The sequence below is a fragment of the Pelophylax lessonae genome, assembly GCF_965119305.1.
Source record: "Pelophylax lessonae genome assembly, chromosome: 3".
Classification (NCBI taxonomy): Eukaryota; Metazoa; Chordata; class Amphibia; order Anura; family Ranidae; genus Pelophylax; species Pelophylax lessonae.
The window spans coordinates 398964595-398982752 of record NC_138770.1 but is presented as its reverse complement, the minus strand read 5'-3'; the positions used below and the strand labels follow the sequence as shown (position 1 = coordinate 398982752).

General features: G+C 44.6%; 1 protein-coding gene across 1 annotated transcript in view; it reads right to left on the bottom strand.

The window, feature by feature from the left end:
• The window catches only part of LOC309549077 (sodium-dependent glucose transporter 1-like), a 30542-nt gene extending 13792 nt beyond the window's left edge, over positions 1-16750 (bottom strand). Inside the window, exons 1-2 of the mRNA XM_082249079.1 lie at positions 16314-16750; positions 3725-3893 (exon numbers count right to left, since the gene is read on the bottom strand). Coding sequence (XP_082105205.1) covers positions 3725-3893; positions 16314-16562 — 418 coding nt within the window. The 5' untranslated portion in view covers positions 16563-16750. The remainder of the gene's footprint in view (positions 1-3724; positions 3894-16313) is intronic.
• Between the last annotated feature and the right edge of the window lie 1408 nt (positions 16751-18158).

Genomic DNA, 18158 nt, shown 5'->3' with positions numbered 1-18158 from the left:
GGAACTTCCGTTCAGTTTTAACTATATACCAAAGCAGTTACATTCAAGGCATGCTGTGAATGATACTGTGTCACAGCCGCTTTTGCTTCCAACCAAACTATCAAAGCATCAAATGACTGGTTCTATTTGTATGGGTGTGATTCTTGCGCTGTCTTGGGAGATTTCTATGTAATCCTACCCTTAATGCCGTTTGTACTGTTACTGGTCACTGGGGGGGAGGGGGAGTAAAGCGCTTCAGGGGTTATTATTGTAATGTAGTGTCTAATCGTGTAAATATATGTATAAATATAAAAAAAAAAGTGCAAATAACTTCAATCAATGTATCTAAAATTGATTAATTAAAATAGTGTAAAATAAATGTGTCTTTTAGACCCCGTTCACACTGGGGCGAGCCGACTTTGCCGGGCGACCTGTGAAGTCGCGGTGCGCAGCTCGCACCGCGACCTCGGAGCGGCCGGCACGGACTTCATATAATTGAAGTCAATGCAGGTCGCTCCAGGTTGCCCCAAAGAAGCTCCGGACCCTTTTTCTAAGTCGGAGCGACTTGTGTCGCTCCTATTAGAACGGGTCCACAGCTTCTCTATGGCAGACGACCTACGGCGACCTGTCAGGCGACCAGGTCGCCCCAGTGTGAACCGGCTCTTAGATATTCAATTATATAAAACATATATATATAAATATATGTTAATAGATTCTTAAATCAATAAACTCATTAAACTCATTATTATGAAACTCAATCCAAGTCATGTGGATATTCAATAATGGGATGTCATACAAAATAATAAATCAATACGTATGTACATATATTCCTTAAATAAATATAAAGTGCTTGTGGTAAGTGTGTACTATAAACAATTAATAAAAGGTGACAAGAGTGATCAATAAAGTGCAACGTGCCAACTAATAAAATGTCCAACTCCTACTGCCATACAATAATTCTGTGGGATCAATCACAAATAAATAATTCGTAATTGTGCTTAAGTGTCCAAAAACAATATTCAAGCATCCTCTTCTGCGGGTCAAAATAAACTTTCTTCCACCTTTTCACCTTGTGAAAAAAACAGTGCTCATTACTTACAGCTACCTGCTCACCTTAATGTTGTAGGGAATGCGCTTTTTAGTATATTGAAAAGCCAGAACATCTATCCTCTCCTCTTATATCTTTGCTCAGTCAAGCATGGGGGATGTCAGTATAATTCCTCCTTTCCAGGGTATCGCTTCCTTATACTCCAATACCTCCTCGTATTTCAAACAAATAAGGCCAACATAGTGTAGTAGTATCAAGTATTTATTTTAAAGAAAAAATGTAGCAACTCACAGTTAAAATCTCTACTTGTATGCCGCGGGACTTCTCTCCGTGTCCCGTAGGGCCGACACAGCACCAGAGGTGACGTTACACGGATTCAATGCCAGAAGCATGACTTCTGTCATTGAATCAACCAGGTATGAGAAACACTAGGATACCTACAGTGTTGTTCCAATTTACTACACTTAGCCTTTAACCACTTCCAGTAAACCGACGTACCTGTATGCCGGCTTGAAGAAGTGGTTGTACAAGAGTGATGCCTGCAGCTTCAGGCATCAAACCAGTACCCGTTTTTTGGGCCGGTGGTCGGCTTTCTGGTGATAAACGATGCTGCTTAGCAGCTGCTCGGCCGTTATCCCAGCGAGAGGGAAAGGGACGTCAGCCCCTCCTCCCGCTACCGCTCTGCCTGGGTCTCCCGTCCTACCAGGAGACCCGAGCAACCAGCCATCACATCTGCCGGCTGGTTAACAAAGCAAGATTCGGCTTCAATCAGGTCTCCAATCAAGTAACCCGGCAGCGACATAACGTCCCTCCCGGTTTACTCTGCTGCCAACGGCGTTGATTTAAAAAAAAATAAATAAAATAACTGACAGTATTCAAAAATGCCAATTTCGGCATAGCTAAAGATTCCTTGAAAGCTCAGTGGACTTCCTTGGCCAATGATCCTGGAAGAGAGGGGCAAGTTTATCAGTATAATTATTTGTCTTTCAACAGACCTACAGTATTTGCTTTAAAAAAAAAAAAAAAAAAAAAACTGTTTTGCCATATTCAGGGCAATGCAACAGAGTTGCTTTACCCCCCCCCCCCCAAATCCCCAACAGCTATACCAACCCTTGATTTACTCCAGCACTGCTCTGTTTAAAGCCAGGAACCAAAGAAAATACCCAGTGCTACCATGTATGGAGAAGCATGTGACACAGACGTGACAGCACTGGGCAAGGGTGATATCACAAGGGAATCCACAGTCCTGTGTAAGCTAGGACTTCAGCAACTTTTAGCATATTGTGGCATCTTTCATTCTCAGAAGGTAAATTGAGAGGTGGGTCAGTGAAATTAAGGTAATTATATGCTGCTGGGGAGTTGGGCATTAAAGGAACCTGTTGCTCTCCTGCCACTCTAAGCGAACAGATTAGCCCTATGTAAGCTGAACGATGCAACCAGGAGGTTACACAGGGCTCAGGGCTCTCTGTCTGCCTCATGTGAGGGTGTCAGGTGCCTGAATGGACAATCCTCATTAACCAGCAGCACTGTCCCATTGAAGAAAAAGAGTAACATGCTCCTTAAAGGCAGAGATACCAGGTATTCTTCATTACCAGGAAGTGAATGAAGTTGCAGGGGAACATAGGAGAGGTAAATATGAGCTGCTGTTGGAGCCATATGTAAAGTAAAGCAGATGCTTTTCTCTGCAGACAAGAAAAAGATAAGCAGTCCAAATGTAAATACTCTTCCTGACCGCACACATACAGCTGTAGAAAAAAGGGGCCTTTAAACATAGCCATCGCACATGTGTCCAAAGTGGTTTGAGGCTGTGTGCTGAAAGCACGCTCACTGCATGCTTCCAGCACACTGACAGAGTTGTCTCCAACAGCTCTTGGCCATGGCTTCTAAACTGGTAGCCAGCAGGACAGACTCCTGATCATGTGACTGCTGTGAATGCTATCCAAGTGGAAAAGTGAATGGGAAGCCTCTACACCTCCCACCATTTAGGCTCACTTAAAGGGCTGCTAGGGGGGGCGTCATGAAGAGGATACACAGCTGACAACTCTGCAATATCTGTGTTCAGCTTTTACTCTGTGGCATGTAAATGATGTCATGGTATATTGGATCACCAGCTATCATCTTAGAAATACAGATAAAACCTGGAAAACGTATACATTTCAAAGATCAAGTAAGCTCGACAATATAAATATGAAAAAAAGTCAACTCTATTAGTGTCGGGTCACACTTATGCGATGCGGGAACGCTGCGAATTCACAGCCTGTTCCCGCATCGCAAACGCACCCTTGGCAGTTCACACTGCCATATACGATACACTGGGGGTGTCAATGAAATGTTAACGACACCCCCAGTTTGATCGCATATCGCAGTGTGATCTTTACAGTTCGCACAGGATCGGATCGCACAAGTGTGAACCACTGTGCGATCCGATCCTGATGCGGCTGAAAAAAAAGGTCCTGTGCGACTTTTGTGCAGGTGCAGTGCGAATTTAGCCATACAAAGTGTATGGCTGAATTCGCACCGCACAGCCGATCGCATGTAATGAAGGAGCAGTGCGCTCCGATATTACATGCGATCGCCGCAGCCGCAAGAGTGTGAACCGGCACTCCAGAATAAGCATTTACTGTATATACTTAGCCTTTTCTTCCTAAATAAAGAAAAAAATAAAATACATATTGGTGGAACACATTTTATACATACCCAACAGCAGGTGTTGATTCATACGGTCAAAGAGGACACCTCCCAAGATGGAGCCTCCAAGATATCCCATGGAGCGTCCCACAAAAATATAGGAAAGGTTTCCTACAGTGCTTTCTACATTATCAGCCAGATCAGGGAAAGTCGGCCCCAAAACAGAAATGGCCATTCCCTAGAAGGATAAATATATTATGTCAATTGTATGCAATCTGTGCAACCATTACCATTGGTCCTGACTCTTTTTATAATTATATACAGCTAGGTTAACACTGAAATATCCCTAAAGCTTAAGTCTGGGCACAAAAACTTTTCATTTAAAGTGGAGCTCCAGCTCCAAATACTGTAGCCTGCTGACTTTTAATATTAGGACACTTGCATGTCTAAGCGGCGAAAAACATTATCTTCAAAGATTTACCATGCCTCAAATTAAATACTTTGGGGGGGTCTATTTGAAAAAAGTGGTCATTTTGTGGGTATTTCTCCTGTCCTGACATTTAAAAGGCATCAACATGTGATAGGTAGCCAGAAAAATCGGATGCAAAATGTATGCCCCTTTATTTTTGTGTCTTTCAGTGTCTAGACCAAGGTTCCCCAACTTCTGGGTCACAGACTGATGACAGGGCCGCACAGCAGGTAATGAGCCCACGGTCTGCACTGGGCTATCACAGACGCTAACCTCCTGCTGCATGGCCATGCCTGTGTGTCGTTTTCCTACTCCTTCGCCTACCTGGCAGACAATGTCATCCAATCAGCAGAGCAGGAGGTGGGAGGAACTGCAGATCGGAATGGAGAGCTCCTACTGCCCCCCGCCCTGCTGACAGGATGACATCCTCGGGCAGGCAGAGGAGCTGGGAGAGGACACACAGACTGATCGTAGCCTTTGCCCTGCCAAAGGTAGGAGTCCTGTGCAGGGGAGGCAGAGATTACAACAACAGGGAAGTGTGATGTTAGAGAGGAAAAGAAGGGGGGGGGCAGACTGCAGGAGCACTGTGATGGAGGAGGCTGTGATTGCAAGGGGCACTGTAATATAAAGGGGCACTGTAGTCATTACAGTACCCTTTACATTACAGTGTCCCCTTTACAGAGCAGTCCCTGTTACAATAATGTAAAGTGGGCTGCACTGTAAAGGGGAACTGAAATGTAAAGAGGGCTAGGACAGACTCCATGAATATGACCCCCCCAGTCAGTCCCTGGGAAAATTGGCTGCCGTGAAGCTGGTTCCCAGCGCCAAAAAGGTTGGGGACTGCTGGTCTAGACAACAAAAAGTCTCATAAATGTGAACGTAGTATCCCTATACTGGGGATGAGTAGAAAAAAGTGTTTGGGGGTTTAATAAGTAGAACTATAACTTGTTAAAATTACAGCTTTGTGGCATAAAACTTTCCAAAAACTTACCGTTAGTATACTGGTAACGGCCTTTCTCTTAATCCTTCCAGGACGGCCTACATATCAGAGATTGTGGCTCCGCCTCACAGGAAACACAACTAATTTGCAGCTGTTAAAAGGGTCCCACCCATCCTTGAGCTTCAGTAATAGAAAAGTAGCTTTCCAACCGAACTTTCAAGGAATATAGTTATTCAATAACATACAGCTACACATATATACACACATTATATATATATATATATATATATATATATATATATATATATATATATATATATATATATATATATATATATATATATATATATATATATATATATATATATATATATATACACACACACACACATTTTTAGCTCACCACCATCTTGGGCGGGAAGTAGGCCGGCCGTCCTGGAAGGATTAAGAGAAAGGCCGTTACCAGTATACTAACGGTAAGTTTTCTCCTTTCATTCTTCCAGGACGGCCTACATATGAGAGGATAATAAAGGAATCCATACTGGCCTACGTTAGGGCGGGACCATTGCCTGTAAAACCTTTCTGCCAAAGGCAAGGTCTTGTTGCGACAGTACTTCCACACAATAGTGTTTTAGGAATGTATCTTGGCTGGACCAGATGGGTACATGGCGGACTGCTCCCAGGATGCTCCGGCTTTTTCGGCCCAGGAAGTTGCCATGCCCTTTGTGGAATGTGCCTTTAGCTTTGCGGGTGTGGGTTTACCCGACACCTTATATGACATGCTAATGGCTTGCTTAATCCACCTCGAGATCGAGGGTTTTGATGCTTGCAATCCCTTTCTTGGTCCAGAATGTAGAACCAACAGGTGGCTAGACCTTCTAAACCCCTTGGTTCTTTCCAGATCTTGTGAGAAGACACTTCTTACATCCAGACAATGGAATTTCCGTTCTTTTGCACAGCTAGGTTTTTCACACAAAAAGGTGACAAGACCATCTCTTGATTTCTGTGAACAGAAGAAACTACATTGGGTAGGTACAGTGGGTCTGGTCTAAGAATCACTCTGTCTTAGAGAATTAGCATAAAGGGTTCCTTTATGGACGAATTTTTGTAAATCTCCCACTCTTCTGGCTGTGGTAATTGCCGACAGCAAGTTAGCTTATTTGCCAAAATATTTAGAGTAACCTTCTCTGAAGGTACCGAGGGTTCACTAGCTAATGTCTCTAGTACTTGCGTTAAGTTCCGAGCTGAAACATTAGCTCTATTGATCGGGGTCGTTCATCCCTGAACTAACCAATCTTTTTAATTAGAAAAGGCTGTTTGTCCAGATTTTTATCTAAGAACACAGAAGTGCCGTTACCTGTACTCTAAGGGTATTAACTGGCACCCCCTTATCTACCCCATCCTGTAAAATTTCCAGGATAACGGGGATTGAGGCAGAGGAATTTTTTCTTCTGACTCTGCCAAGTACAGAATGTTTTCCAGATTTTGGAATAAATTTTCCTAGATACTGGCTTTCTACTTGGAAGGAGGGTATTAATGACTCTGAACAACCTTTTGCCTTCAGGATTTGGCGCTCACTACTCAGGCTGTTAACTGAAAAACCTGTGGCCTGGGGTGAAATAAGAGGCCTTTGTATTAACAGATCTGGAACCTCTGTTAGTTTCCAGGGAGCTGTCACTGATGGGGATATCAGTCGCGAACCACGTTCTCTTTGGCCCCCAAGGGGCAATCACTATGAGACACAGTTGCAGCCATCCACTGAGTCTCTGTATGATTCTTTGAATCAGATTTTGAGGAGGAAAGGCATATGCTCGCCTAGCGTGCCATGGCTGTGCTAGGGTATCCAAGCCTACCATATCATTTTGTTATGTCCAGGCGAAGACCTGGTTTACTTTTTTGCTCTGTCAAGTGGCAAACATATCCACTTCCGGTTGACCAAACATTTGGACTAGAAGTTGAAATATTCTGGGATTCAGTTCCCATTCTGTCCGTTTGATGGAATGACGACTGAGGAGCTCCTCTTCCCAGTTGTCCTTCTCTTTTATGTGCGCTGCCAATAGAGAAATTATTCTCTTCTCTGCGCAGCTCAGTGTCTCCTGAGCTAATTTTAATAGGGTCCTTGAGCTGGCACCCACTGATGATTCAGGTAAGCTACTGTTGTAGCATTGTTTGAATAGATTTGGACTTTTTTCCTTAAAATGTCCTTTCCGAAAAGCTTCTATGGCCTTTTCCACCACTTTTAGCTCTCTGTAGCTGGGTGAGGCCTGATATCCCAGGTACTCTGGGTATGAGCCTTATTGTGACCAACACTCAAAAGATCTCAATTCCTAAATACTTCGTACGTGGGAAGTTGTTTAGGGGAGATTACTTCCACTTTAGGTGGGGATGGTTAACTTGCAGCTACAGCTGATCAAGATAAGGAATCAGAGGACCTGTGCAAGATATGACCACACCCCAGTCGGTCTAACCTTCAGGTGAGTTCCCCTTTTGGAACTTACGTCCATGGTGACTTTTTAAGGGTTGTTCTTGACCCCCAAGTCGGCCTTCCCCTAGGTTTTGGGGAACTGTCCACCATTTTAATGATGATATTATTTGAGGGGAGAGCGTGATTTATTTTGTCTAGGGACTTCTGTCTCTTGTTCCAAGAGAGCAGGTGGAAATATTGAAGGTCTCGTGAGTGTAGTTGGGCCACTCTACAGCTGGGATACAAGCTGTTATCAGACCAAACATCCTCATGCTCTGTCCCCTGAAAACACAGAGGATGAAAACAGACATTTTCCACCGCCGAGACCACTTTTTCTTTTCCTCTGGGAAAAACAGTTTCTTTGAAATCTATCTTATACCCCAGGCAGACTTGAACCTGAGCCGGTTCTATTGAGGATTTCTCCTCATTTATCAGCCACCCTGCCGGCTGTAGGACTGACATCACTTTTTGTGTGTCTGCCTGTTTTGCTGCTCTTGAAAGGGTCAACTTATAGCCCAAATAAGGGATCCATATTGGGCCCTGCAGATGACGTTGTCCCATTTGCAGTCTCCACTGCGAATCTTAGGAATGCTTAGAGTTCCAGATGAATTGGAACCTGCATGTAAGCGTCTCTTCAATCCAGAGTAGTCATACAAAACCATCTCTTACCCGATTTTTTTGACTACCTGAATATTCTCCATTGAGAATCTTTTGTATACCATGTACTTGTTTAGCTTTCTGGGATATACAACACGACGGCATCCATTTGCGGGTTCGTACCACAATGCGTGAGAGTCAAAAATCTTTGAAGACCTGATTTCACGGTATAGGGGTATTTACCCTCTGCTCCATCCACTCTTGAATCCCCTTTAACTGGGTTTTTCTTTGAGGGGTATGAAACGGTTCTCTCTGCCACTGGCTGAGAAGAAAACCCTTCAGTCTGTATCCTCTCTGAATGATCTGGAAGACATAAGGGCTGGTTGAGATGTTTTTCCATTGCGGGAAAAAAAATTGGGATAACCTGTTCCCTGAGGATCTAGATAAACATCCTTCAGGCCTTGATCATACAAAAAGGATCCTTTGCCAGGTCAGGCACAAAGTCTTAATTTGGACGAGACATCTCCTTCATAAGCTTTGCACACACTGCTCTCCTAGCAGTATTTATGAGAGTCGCTGTTCTTGCAGAGGCTATAACTGACTGAACAGCTGAGTCTTGTTAAGTACGACAACATACCCCCCAACTATGGACAGGGAACTTTAAGATGTCTTGTGAGCTTTTAATTACCGAGATAAATTTAGTAAGCTCCTGAATTCCAAATTTTTTTGGCCAGATAGTAAGCAGGTGTCTGCTATAGCTGTAACCACATTATAAGAATTAGCCATTCATGTCTCCTTTTAACATGGCCCTGCCCTTATTGTGACCAGCACTCAAAAGATCTCAATTCCTAAATACTTCGTACGTGGGAAGTTGTTTAGGGGAGATTACTTCCACTTTAGGTGGGGATGGTTAACTTGCAGCTACAGCTGATCAAGATAATGAATCAGAGGACCTGTGCAAGATATCACCACACCCCAGTCAGTCTAAAGCTGAAAACACACCATCCAACTTTTGTTGGTAGATTTCCTTCAGATTTACCCTTTTCAATGCAGTGCAAGGGCCTGCCATTGCATACAAATTGAAAGTGTTTAGATCTGCTCTCATATCATATGGTTTGGCGAGTCTTCCGAAAATCTTATAGTGTGTAGGCCAATTAGTAGGTAGAGAATTTTACCAGCGAATCTATTCATGAAAAATGATATATTTCAGTGATTGTGAATAGAAATAACTCTGGACTGGGTGTCCCCAAGTCCTTGTACCTTCTAGGCTGGTGTAGGGATCCTTTGAGTGGTGTACACTGCTTTAAGGAATCCTTTCCATAGTAACTAATCACACACCTACTGTGTTTAGCCTGATTGGGTCTTGGCTCATGATCCCGCAATCTTTATTTACGAGCATAGCCCACTACACCACAGTTTCCAGGAAAAAGATTTTTGTCCGTTTTTTGGAACTTTTTTCTCTTTAAATCCGTTACCGCCCAAGCCCTCCTTACTTAGTTAAGGACCTGGGCTGGCTAGTGTCTTTCCTTGGATCTCGTTTATTCCTTGTTTGCCGAGGAAATGTCTTGAGATTCTGAAAAAAGGAAAGAGTCCTGCTCTAGAGAACATACATTCCAGAGCAGACAGACTATCTTAATCTGTGCTCACAAGTGTTAAGCTCTGATGAGTAGCAGCTGTAGTCCACAAGGACTGGATTAGGCAACCCTCCTGCACTGATTTAAGAAAAACTTTATTAAAACAGATACTCTCAGCCAATTTACCACACATGTATGGCTCAAAGGGTTTGTGTTGCAAGGCTTAAACAGACTACTCCACAGTACCGCACTTCCAGCATGTTTGTGCTATTAAAGTAGAGGAGGGTCTGACAGAGGCCTTCTGGGCCGAGGAACGACCTGCAACAATAAAAGAGAGAAAAAAAGTGATTAACTCTTATTTAACATATGTGCTACTCCCAGACACAGATCGTTAACAGGGCTGTCAGTAAGGGAACAATTAAAGGCTTGCTGATCCTAGACCGTATGCAGCAGTAGGCCCCATTATCCGGTAAATTTCACTTACCCGGTCTCATGTCCCTGCAGCCACCTGTGTATCGACTTATACCCCTAAGGGATGCGTTGTGCTTTGGTCTCTTTTTGGGCAATTTACAGCCCCTTCGTAGCCGGAGATTCTGCCATGAACATCACATGGACCCGGCGTCTCCTCCATGCTGCGCTCCCTTCCGGGTATCGCTGTCCGGTCTATACAGCGAGGCTTGCGGCGCGCTCCTTGGCGGGAAATTTTTCACTTACCCGGCGAAATCCTTACCGCTTTAGAGGAGCAAATGGAGGAGACTTTTCCTGCAGAGACAACAGGACTTCAGGTATCGAGGGACCTTCACTGTAAGGTAAACCGCACTACCTGGCATGTTGGCGACCTGAAAGCTCCTGTTTCCAGGATGCAGCTAGGGAGGAACCTGCCATTAGGCCGACCGAAGCTGCCTTCCAGGGGTACCTCTCAGACAGTCTTTTGCCTTCAGGTCAGTAAAAAAAACAAACGTTCCGATGTGAGGTTGGAAACACAACTGAACTGAAGCTCAAGGATGGGTGGGACCCTTTTAACAGCTGAAAATTAGTTGTGTTTCCTGTGAGGCGGAGCCACAATCTCTCATATGTAGGCCGTCCTGGAAGGATGAAAGGAGAAAATGGGTCATTTTGGGGATGTTTTTACTGTCTTGGCATTTTAACGCCTCAGGGAATGAGGCAGGTAGCCTTAACATCAGGGTTTATACATTTCAACTATATATCCCATAATTTGTAGGTTCTCTAACTTTAACTAAGGCTAAGGCTAACTAAGGCTTCGTTCACACATACAAAATTGTGCACTTTATGGCAGTGCACAAAAAACACACTGATCTCTTCTAAACACGCAGCGGTGCAATTAACTTTTTATGTCCCCCGTGCATCTTTCATTTGTTTCAAAACACATGATACTGCATTGTACAATTTGGTGCGGTGCAATTTTTACCAAAGAAATGTATCAGAATACATTTTGACCTAAAATGTATGAAGGAAGATTTTTTTTGTTTTTACAGAGACTAAGGGAAACAGGTTTTGTAAAACTTTTCAGTCTTTTTTCCTTTTATATAGTAAAAAAATGTTTTTAAATAAATAAATCAGTTTGCCTGGAATCCATCTTTAGGCCAGGCATTTTGGCAGGAGGATGTGCTTAGCTGGGAAAGTCACTCCTGAAGACTCCTGGGATGTAGGACATCATTTTGCCTAGGCCTGGAAACCAGGAACAAAAAAAAAAAATTTTTAACCACATGCCGACTGCTCACAGTAAATATACTGCAAGCAGCCAGCAGGTACAAGCACAATCAGGTACCCGAACGTTAGCAGCTTCTTTCGGGCTTGGCGACATACATGTGCATGTCCCATCCTGTGATTGGACACAGCACAAGTTTGGCAGTTATGATCGGCTGTGTCTAATCACACACAGAGTTCTGGGTTTACAAAAAACACATAAATGTGTACAGGGAACTGCGATCAGGCTGTTTATTCTCCCTGTAAGACCCCTTTCACACAGGCTTTCCAAACAGGTCCGCCTGTCAGTTTTTTCAAGCGGACCTGATCGGATGCTACATGCACCTCTATGGAGCAGCGGATGTCAGCGTTAACATGTCCGCTGACACCCAATCAAACAGGTGGTCCATTTTCATCCGATCTCCCATAGAGGAGAGCGGGGCTCTGACAGCTCCAACTCTGCAAAGTAAGCGGAGACGGAGCTGTCATCCGCCTGCCCAGCGGGGATCGGCGGATCGATCCCCGCCGAGAAAAAAAACGGAGTCCGCCAAGCGCACCGCTCATGTGAAAGGCCCCTAAAGTAGAGAGAAAAAAAAAAAAAAATAGCCAGATCATAAAGTAAAAGTAGGATGCATTACACATTGTTAGGCACACATTTAACTCATTTATTGTCCCTAGATGTTAATCCCTTCCCAGCCAGTGTCATTAGTACAGTATCATCACTTTATTAGTGTCACTAGTGACATCATTGTCAGTGACTCTCCCAGATAGTTTCTGTTAGCACCAGATTTCCCACCACCATATCACACCCACCCGCCCAGTTACTGATCACCGCCATTACAGTATAGCATCAATAGCTGTGTACGTTTCAATATACTGTATATACCATAGGTTGTAAACCCTACAACTTTCACACAAATCAAATAATATACACTTATTGGGATTTTTTTTTTTCCAAAGACGTAACAGAATACATTTTGGGCCAAATTCATGAAGAAACATGATTTTTTGATCTTTTTATTAGGTATGTTTTATAACAGAGATTATAATTGTTTTTTTCTTAATTTTCAATCTTTAGTTTATTATATAAAAAAAAAAAAAAAAAACCCCCTGTAATGATTGAATACCACCAAAAGAAACTATTTGTCTGAAAAAAAAAAAAAAAAAAAAAAAATACAAATATTTAGAGCCCTTGCATATGCTTGTTTCCTGCAATTTCAGAGGCATTTCCTGTGCGTTCCTGATGCATTTTTGGGTTGCCTGCACCTGTGAAAAATCGATCCGGAAATCCGTAAATCATTGCAAATCACGGGACGCCTGTGCGTTGCCCGTGATTTGCAATGGCACCCCAATAGCTGTGCGATGTTGCCGCGATTTCCGCCTGCCGAATCGCGGTAACATCGCGCAAACACATGACGCCCAAAAAAGGTACAAGAGCTTCTTTGGGGCGTCATGCGTTGTTTGCGTGATGTTACCGCGATTCGGCAGGTGGAAATCGCGGCAAAATCGCACAGCGTTTGGGGTGCTATTGCAAGTCACGGGCAACGCACATGCGTCCCGCGATTTGCAATGATTTCCGGATCGCGGGCAGAATCGTGGCGATTCTGCCCGCGATCGCTACGTTTACATGTGAACGTAGCCTTAAAAAAAACTCATTTGAGCAGAGTGTTGCACAATTGAGTCATTGTCATTCAAAGTACCATAGTGCTGAAAAATGGCCTGGACAAGTAGCGGGTTTAAATGCCGATTTTCAAGCGGTTAAAAAATAACTCCATGAAAAAAAATGATTGCTCCCATGTAGTGGGGCTGTGTCTGCACTGCATGGGTTAAATGTTCGTTTTGACTAGGGGCACACTGAGAGGCTATAGTTACCCAATCCTCTGGAAAACTGTACTCCCCCACGTCCAGGATGCACTTTGCTGAAAACAGAAACTGAAATCAAAACGGACTGCTTTGTATTTTTAAATATACAGTATATATTTTTTATTTATATTGGTATTATATTTGACTTTTTAATTATCATGAATTTAAATGAATATGAATTTTTTTTTCGGGCCATTATAGCCACCTTTTCAATCAACAGGCTGCTTTCACACCAAGCAGTTTTTAAAGCGCTTTTGTGTTAAAAGAAAAAGTAGAGGAAAAGCGCAAGAAAAATGCATCCCTTTAAATTCTATTTAGGTCTTCACACTGGCCTGTTGCTGTATTAAAAATCCTGCTTGCCGCATTTTTGGTGCACATTTGGTCAGTTAAAAAATGCACCTCCCTTCCGATTGAAATGCATTGAAAACGTGCAAAAAATGCAACCGTGTTGCTTTTTTTATGCGGTTTTTGAGTCACATAACCTATGAAAAATGCACTGGAAAATCATGCGTGTTTTTCATCCACCATTACCGCCACCTTTTTGTTGTATCGGCAAACCGCGGATAACCCTATCTTCAGCCCTAGTCGGGAACAGTCTGCTTCACAAGACTGCTAGCGTGCAGGAACTTGCACTCGGGAGATTGGTGGATCAGGAAAGTATATCTCCATTCTGAAATCCTAGACAAAAATGAGCAGTTAACCCATGCAGTGCGGGCACATGCATGGGAGAAAAAAACATTTTTGCCCAGGCTTCTTCTTTAACCACTTCAGCTATGGAAGCTTTACTTCATGACCAGGCCATTTTTTGCGATACAGCACTGCATTTTTTTTTTTTTTAAACTGACAATTGCGCGGTCGTGCAACCATGTACCAAAATAATTGTTCTTTTTTTCCCCTCACAAATAGAGCTCTCTTTTGGTGGTACTTGTTCACCTCTGCCGTTTTTATTTTTTGCGTAAAAAAAAAAAAAAAAACAAAGAAAAATAAAAGCACAATATATTTTACTTTCTGCTATAAAACAGAACCAATTATAAAAAAAAAAAAAAAAAACACAATTAAACTTTAAATTTCTACATCAATTTAGGCCAAAATGTATTCTGCTACATATTTTATTTTAAAAAAATCCCAATATGCGTATATTGATTGGTTTGCACAAAAATTATAGCGTCTACAAACTATGGGATATTTTTATGGATTTTTTTTTTTTTAAATTTTACTAGTAATGGCGGCGATCAGCGACCTATATCGGGACTGCGACATTGCGGTGGGGAAATCGGACACTAAGTGACACTTTTTTGGGGATCAGTGACCTCAATAGTGATCAGTGCTTAAAAAAAAAAATAAATAAAATATGCACCGTTAGGCCCCTTTCACACAGGCGGACCGTTCAGATCCGCCTGTCAGTTTTTTTGGCGGATCTGAATGGTCACCCCATGCATCTCTATGGGGCATCGGATGTCAGTGGAGACATGTCCGCTGACATCCGATCCGATAAATCTGGACGGATGGAAACCCTATTTTCCATCCATCCAGCGGATTGGATGAGAACGGACAGACGGTCCGTTCCCATCTGATTCCCCCATAGAGATGCATGGGGCCCTGACAGCTCTGTCTGCGCACACAGCTGTCATACTCCTGCTCAGCAGGGGATCAATCTCCCGCTGAGAAAAACGGAGTCTGCCTGACGGACTCCAAGTGTGAAAGGGCCCTAACTGTACTAATGACACTGGCAAAGAAGGGGTTAACATCAAGGGCGATCAACTGTTAAACGTGTTCCTAGGGAGTGCTTTCTAACTGTGTGGAGGGTGCTTTAACTGTGGGGAGATAGAGATCCGAGTTCCTGCTTAGCAGAAACACAAGCTCTCCATCTTCCCTTGTCACAGAATGCTGTTCTGCCCCGCTTGCATAGGCAGACCGCCGTTCTGCCCCGCTTGCATAGGCAGACCGCCGTTCTGCCCCGCTTGCATAGGCAGACCGCCGTTCTGCCCCGCTTGCATAGGCAGACCGCCGTTCTGCCCCGCTTGCATAGGCAGACCGCCGTTCTGCCTCGCTTGCATAGGCAGACCGCCGTTCTGCCTCGCTTACATAGACAGACCGCCGTTCTGCCTCGCTTACATAGACAGACCGCCGTTCTGCCTCGCTTACATAGACAGACCGCCGTTCTGCCTCGCTTACATAGACAGACCGCCGTTCTACCTCGCTTAGGAACAATCGGTGTGAACCCAATGTCCCCCGGAACCGCTAATTGTCTATCGCTGTGTCCAATCACAGTGGGAGCGGGTCGCCAGCAGCGCACGTGCGCGCCCCCAGCCCTGGAAGTATAGAACAACGTACCATTACGGGACTCTGCGCAGAGGAGCCCGCAGTAAATGTACGTGCAGTTGGCAAGGGGGGGGGGGGGGTAAACAAATCTGATAAAACACAAAGAAAGGTATTTTTGGAGCATCGATGCATGTTGAGTTTTCTTTTTTTATACTATTTAACCCCCAATTCACACAATGCTGAAGAATCATATTCTCCAAGTTCCCATCTGAGCGTTGCGTCACTTGTTGCCTGTTGTGTGACACCCATAAAAAGTACATTCGATTTTTTCCTCCAGGCAGAATTTGGTGTTTTTGGCCCCAATGATGCGTTTTTTTCTCATGTGCTTTGTGGTATTTCTTTTTTCGCAGGACAGGCCATTGACTCGAATGGGCTGCCTGTTGCATGCCAAGGAAGCTCAAGTTCCACCAAGGAAGCTCAAGTTCCATTTTTTCGGCACTGAGCTGACCGCACCTGGCAAGTTTGTTGCTTGACCGCGATTAAGAAATAACAGTGCCGCAAGCGCAGCGTTTCCAAGTCGCTCAGGTGTGAACACAGCCTAAAAGTCCACAGGGCCAAACAGGAATGATCCTGCTTCTGCTAGGTGTGACTGGGTTCACTGGCAGGTTGTTAGACATGGCACTCGTGAATAGGCTGGAGGAGAGAGCCAACAGGTATAGAAATCCTGCCAGCCGCCCCTAGAATGAAGGAGAGAGTGCAGCACATGACAGACTTCCTCTTACCAGCCCCAGGAAGGCTGCGCACATGACGGTGGTGATACAGCAGCGCATTCCCCGGCATTGCTGCCCTCCGGACACCAGGCGCACTTCATCCTCGGCTCTGCTCCGTCCCCCCTCATCCTCCAGCTCCTCGGTTCTCAGCCTGGACGGACGCTTCTCGAACAGCGTGTCCTCTTCCTCCTCGTCCACGGCCTCGTCACCACCCGCCCGTGCAAAGCGCACCTGTTTCTTCTTCTTGCCGTTCCCCGTCATGTCCCCTATCGTGCAGATCACTGCTGCGGCCTCATGTCTAGCCCAGGATCCGGCTCCGGCCTTCTTTCTCCGGGAACAACCCGGATGTAGCAGCCGAGCAGTGACAGGCCGGGTGCACCTGGGAGGGAGGGAGGAGGAGCGGGGAGAGGCGGCCCTATCTTCTTCTTCTTCCCGGTTTTCGTCTGTCCTCGGCTGGCGGCCTCTGCCTGTACACCTGGCGGTTCCTCACACAGCTATAGCAAGGCACTGACCCTTCTCTCACAGAGTTGCCGCCACTTTTGTGTGACACGGAAAATTCTATACACTACAGTATCCATACCACCCAACTTTTTGTGATGGGAATGAGGGACACCTATGAAAGTATAGGCATAGGACACACCCTGTCACGCCCTATTGAATTATACAAAAAAAAATAGTTAGGCCCACAAGTCCTTTTTTTTTTTGCTACTACTAATAGTCCTTTATATCGGCTTTTTACATTTACAAATGCAGCAATTTTAGAAATTGGATGAAAGGTTTAGCACTGTGAAACCAGGTATCCCAACCTGCAAAAATGTATTTCAGGGAGGTACAAATAAAAAAGGGAATGATATTTGCACCTAAGACATAAAAATACTAAGACAATATAAAATATATGTACACAAGGCTGCTAGCTCAATAGGAAGAGCCAGGGGCGTAACTACAGGGGTTGCAATCGCTACCGGGCCCCATGCTCCAGGGGGCCCGGTAGCAAACCAGTGGGTGAACTTCCAGGATCGCAAAGGTCACACTTGCGACCGGACCCTGGCATTGCACCACTCTGGGGAGGGCCCAAGATTGCAGGAAGGGGGCCCACAAGATTGCAGGAAGGGGGCCCACTGCAGAACCTGTGAAAGAATCCTGCTGCGGGACCGTAATAAAAGGCCATGCAACGAGTGTAAAGAGCCCCAGGATTAGTGGGAAGAGCCCTGGGCTTGAAGGTAAGGGCCCCGGCCAGGGGTCTGGGGGGCCCTTCATGGTTTCTTGCATCAGGGCCCTGAAGGTTCTAGTTACGCCTCTGGGAAGAGCACAGTCCATATAAAGTAGTAGATGTTTATTAGGAGCTGCGCCAGACATATATTAAACAATCTATCACAGTAATACAGTCCATGAACAATCTAATGGAGTAGAACTGCAGGTAGAAAGAAAGGACCTGATCCAATCAGCCAATCACCAGTGAATAGTGAGAGAGATGAGTTACACCCTGTGCTGACACCCGTAGCCTCTTACGGGAACTTTTGACCCTCCTGTCACAGAGTGGTCAAACAGGCATAAGAGCAAACAGCGCTCGATGTAAATGATGGTTCCTAGTCACATTCCTTAGCAGGGAGAGAGAACTTCACAATTCAAAGATGTACAATGTCTTCACAGGACCCCACAGAAGTGTCTTTCACATGCAGGCTCAGAAAAAAGACAGAGGGGCAACCAATCGTGAAGTACATTGAGGCACATAAATTTATTAAAAAGTAATGCACTTACATAGTAGACATCATATAACAGCATCAATGGATAAAACCGCGGTATGTAGCGTGCTCAGCTCCGATACGTCCGCCTTCCGCGTATCGTCAAACATCTATG